General features: G+C 42.3%; 1 protein-coding gene across 1 annotated transcript in view; it reads right to left on the bottom strand.

Annotated features, from left to right (window-relative positions):
• Positions 1-5,000, bottom strand: part of snrnp200 (small nuclear ribonucleoprotein 200 (U5)) — a 60,640-nt gene that overhangs the window by 47,032 nt on the left and 8,608 nt on the right. Inside the window, exons 7-11 of the mRNA XM_078251681.1 lie at positions 4,643-4,795; positions 3,420-3,519; positions 1,168-1,304; positions 189-260; positions 1-73 (exon numbers count right to left, since the gene is read on the bottom strand). The exon at positions 1-73 is cut by the window's left edge and continues 101 nt beyond it. Coding sequence (XP_078107807.1) covers positions 1-73; positions 189-260; positions 1,168-1,304; positions 3,420-3,519; positions 4,643-4,795 — 535 coding nt within the window. The remainder of the gene's footprint in view (positions 74-188; positions 261-1,167; positions 1,305-3,419; positions 3,520-4,642; positions 4,796-5,000) is intronic.

Here is a 5,000-nt window from a genome sequence, read left to right as displayed (position 1 = left end):
TGTTGGCCATGAAGTGGCTGCCCTGCGTGAAGGCCAGGTCGTCGAGGTCTAGTAGCTGTCTGGAGGCCATCGACTGCAGGAAAAACAGAACAACGTGTCGAGTTCAGTGTAGTAATCTTGGGTTAGCTTACAGTGAAAATACCACAGGCAGCTGGCATGATTGCAGATAATACATGAACATTATTTACCTCTCCGTGGTCGGTGTCCATCGCGTCATCAGCACGAGACTTCCTCAACCTCTCCCGGCGAGATCGCTCCTCCTAAAAACACAAAGAACTACGAATAACAGATGTGACGGGATAACTAGAGCTGCAAGGATTCTTCCATTAGTTAGAGACGAGAGTGTGTGTGTGTGAGCGTCTGTGTCTCTGTGTGTGTATATGTGTCTGTGTGTGTGTGTGTGTGTCTGTGTGTCTGTCTGTCTCTGTGTGTGTGTGTGTGTGTGTGTGTGTCTGTGTGTGTGTCTGTGTGTGTGTGTGTGTGTGTGTGTCTCTGTGTGTATGTATGTGTCTCTGTGTGTGTCTGTGCGTGTGCGCCTGTCTGTGTGTGTGTGTGTGTGTGTGTGTGTGTGTGTCTCTGTGTGTGTGTGTGTGTGTGTGTGTGTGTCTGTCTCTGTGTGTGTGTGTGTGTGTGTGTGTGTGTGTGTGTGTGTGTGTGTGTGTGTGTGTCTCTGTGTGTGTGTCTCTGTGTGTGCGTGTGTCTGTCTCTGTGTGTGTGTCTCTGTGTCTCTGTGTGTGTGTCTCTGTGTGTGTGTCTCTGTGTGTGCGTGTGTCTGTCTCTGTGTGTGTGTCTCTGTGTGTGTGTGTCTCTCTGTGTGTGTCTCTGTGTGTGTGTGTCTCTCTGTGTCTGTGTGTGTCTCTGTGTGTGTGTGTCTCTCTGTGTGTGTCTCTGTGTGTGTGTGTCTCTGTGTGTGTGTGTGTGTCTCTGTGTGTGTGTGTCTCTCTGTGTGTGTGTTGATTACGTGTCCACTATTAAATTAATCTCCAACTGTTTTGATAATCGATTGAAGTCATTTTTTATGAAAGAAAAGTCAGACTCCGCTGCTGTCAGCTTGTTAAATGTGAACATGTTCTAGTCTCTCCTCTCCTCTGGGACAGGAAACTGAAGATCTGAGTTGGGGACACAACAAGACATATATAAGTTACTTTTCTAAGCGAGAGGTCTTACCCGGATGATGTCCTCCTTCTCCGTCTCTTGCAGCTGGTAGAGAATCTTTGACAGTTCCTGATCAGACTCCATCTTTCCTGTGATGCGTTCCTTCTCCGCCTCGCTCTGAGCGCTCGCCAGCATGGTACAATACTGGACTGGTGGTCAGACAGACAGATCAGATTAACCAGCGCTGTTACTGTTAAAGGACTAATACCACCCTGTTATAATACTCTGTTACTGTTAAAGGACTAATACCACCCTGTTATAATACTCTGTTACTGTTAAAGGACTAATACCACCCTGTTATAATACTCTGTTACTGTTAAAGGACTAATACCACCCTGTTATAATACTCTGTTACTGTTAAAGGACTAATACCACCCTGTTATAATACTCTGTTACTGTTAAAGTACTAATACCACCCTGTTATAATACTCTGTTACTGTTAAAGGACTAATACCACCCTGTTATAATACTCTGTTACTGTTAAAGGACTAATACCACACTGTTATACTGTTAAAGGACTAATACCACACTGTTATAATACTCTGTTACTGTTAAAGGACTAATACCACCCTGTTATAATACTCTGTTACTGTTAAAGGACTAATACCACCCTGTTATAATACTCTGTTACTGTTAAAGTACTAATACCACACTGTTATAATACTCTGTTACTGTTAAAGTACTAATACCACCCTGTTATAATACTCTGTTACTGTTAAAGTACTAATACCACACTGTTATAATACTCTGTTACTGTTAAAGGACTAATACCACCCTGTTATAATACTCTGTTACTGTTAAAGTACTAATACCACCCTGTTATAATACTCTGTTACTGTTAAAGGACTAATACCACACTGTTACTGTTACAGGACTAATACCACACTGTTATACTGTTAAAGGACTAATACCACACTGTTATAATACTCTGTTACTGTTAAAGGACTAATACCACCCTGTTATAATACTCTGTTACTGTTAAAGGACTAATACCACACTGTTATAATACTCTGTTACTGTTAAAGGACTAATACCACACTGTTATAATACTCTGTTACTGTTAAAGGACTAATACCACACTGTTATACTGTTAAAGGACTAATACCACACTGTTATAATACTCTGTTACTGTTAAAGGACTAATACCACACTGTTATAATACTCTGTTACTGTTAAAGTACTAATACCACACTGTTATACTGTTAAAGTACTAATACCACCCTGTTATAATACTCTGTTACTGTTAAAGTACTAATACCACACTGTTATAATACTCTTACTGTTAAAGTTCTGCAGTGAAAATGTTCCTTGACTTGTAGTCGTTATATCGTTGGCTAGTTTCATTCATAATAAAACATCAGATCTTATAATCTACATGTGTTCTGTGAGCAGTAATCTGAATGTGCAAAGTAACTAGTAACTAAAGTAACTAGTAACTAAAGCTGTAAAGCTGTAACAGATGAATGTAGTGGAGTAACTAAAGTAACTAGTAACTAAAGTAACTGTAAAGCTGTAACAGATGAATGTAGTGGAGTAACTAAAGTAACTAGTAACTAAAGTAACTAGTAACTAAAGCTGGAACGGATGAATGTAGTGGAGTAACTAAAGTAACTAGTAACTAAAGTAACTAGTGACTAAAGCCGTAACAGATGAATGTAGCGGAGTAACTAAAGTAACTAGTAACTAAAGCTGGAACAGATGAATGTAGCGGAGTAACTAAAGTAACTAGTAACTAAAGCTGGAACAGATGAATGTAGTGGAGTAACTAAAGTAACTAGTAACTAAAGCTGGAACAGATGAATGTAGCGGAGTAACTAAAGTAACTAGTAACTAAAGCTGGAACAGATGAATGTAGCGGAGTAACTAAAGTAACTAGTAACTAAAGCTGGAACAGATGAATGTAGAGGAGTGACTAAAGTAACTAGTAACTAAAGTAACTAGTAACTAAAGCTGGAACGGATGAATGTAGTGGAGTAACTAAAGTAACTAGTAACTAAAGCTGGAACAGATGAATGTAGCGGAGTAACTAAAGTAACTAGTAACTAAAGCTGGAACAGATGAATGTAGCGGAGTAACTAAAGTAACTAGTAACTAAAGCTGGAACAGATGAATGTAGTGGAGTAAAAAGTCCAATATTTCTCTCTGAAATGTAGCAGAGTAGAAGTAGAAAGTGGCATGAAAAGAAAAGACTACAAGTAAAGTACAAGTACCTCAACATCTGGACTTAAAGTACAGCACTGGACCAATGATCTGAAAGAACTTACTCATGCGGCGATGCTGACGGAGGATTTTGATGAAATCGAAGGTGTTGAAGCCCAGCAGCAACACCAGCTGGTTCTCACACTCTCGGTCGTCGCTGGCCGTCTGCGGAAACACAGACACACACAAACACAACAGGTGAGCCAGGAAATATTTTATACACTATTGGCGTTTTTCCATCACGTGGTACCTGCTCGACTCGTCTCTACTCGCCTTTTTTGGTTTTCCATTACGAAAAAAAGTCCCTGGTACCTGCTAACAGGTACTTTACTTAGTACCGCCTCAGCCGAGGTTCCCAGCGAGCTGAGCAGATACCAAAAGGTGACGTGAAAGCGACAGACGGGGGTGTCCTGAACAAACCTGCCATTTTTAAACAGTTCAGCCAGCTGTGTTTATTTCTGCTGCCTCCAGCTTCATTTGAACCTAAATGTGTCATCTGGCAACAACAACACACCTTCCACGTTCTGTGTGTGTGTCGCGTTAGGTCACGGCAGTTTCCAGTTCTGCGGAGGCTCCAGGCAGAGCTTTCACCGTAGCATACGTAGACACACATGCCGGCTCGACGCACAAGTATAAAGATCAGGCCACTTACATAGGCTACGGCGAAAGCTCTGCGTGGAGCCTCCGCAGAACTGGAAAACAAGCTCAAGTGGCCTGATGTTTATAGCCGGCATATAACGACCAGCCACGCTGAGACGGTACTAACATCAGCAATGGAAAACAGACGCACAGTGTGGCGAGGCGAGTCGAGGCGAGCAGGTACCGTGTAATGGAAAAACGCCATATGATAATCTGATGACATCTCTCGCCCGCGCTGGAGGTTCAACCTGATCCTGAACCACAAATAAAAGGCTCTTTAGAGAGCCACACACTTCATCTAAAGCAGGGGGGTCTCACTCAGTTTCGCTAAGGGCCACACTGGAAAAAGAGAATCACATCGGGGGCCAGGCATGTTTAGTTTATTGGCATTTATTTCATCGAAAAAGTCAAGTATCTTTGACTCAATTATTGCGCGTCTCATATAGTCTCCTCTTTCTAAGCAGGCTAGCACACAGCTGACTCACATCAAGCTCTTTCACAGCCCGAGTATGCAAACTCTCTGCTTCTGATGCATTTGATCCGCTAAGTTTTGGTTTCACACTGCAGTTATGCAAGCGTACTAAAGGTCTCTACGTGAAAAAACTGCGTCCTGTAATCGTCACATAGGTCTCACTGCAGTCAGACGTACCTTGAGGATTTCTAGGACTTCGTCAGCTTTCTTTTGGGAGACGATGGCATCATCATAGAAACGGCTGAGCTGACGCTGGAGCCAGAAGGCGTCGATGTCTCGAGGATGGAGGTCCTTTTTCTTCACGGTCATCACGTCGCCTGTGGCCCCGAGCTGGATGAAGAGACATTTAACTCAAAGTTAAACTCATAAGCGATTCACATCCATCAGTCTCCATGTTTAAAAGGGACCTGGACACTATGTTCCTAGGTCTAAAAGACTGATGGGAACAACTATCTCTGACATTGGTCCAGTATTTAGCGAGATCGCTGCAGTCGGCAGCAGAGAAACAAGCTACAATGTAGGTTAACAGGTTGTG

The sequence above is a fragment of the Sander vitreus genome, chromosome 5 (genome assembly GCF_031162955.1).
Source record: "Sander vitreus isolate 19-12246 chromosome 5, sanVit1, whole genome shotgun sequence".
NCBI classification, from domain to species: Eukaryota; Metazoa; Chordata; class Actinopteri; order Perciformes; family Percidae; genus Sander; species Sander vitreus.
The sequence above is the reverse complement of the archived record's forward strand: the minus strand, read 5'-3'. Positions and strand labels throughout refer to the sequence as shown.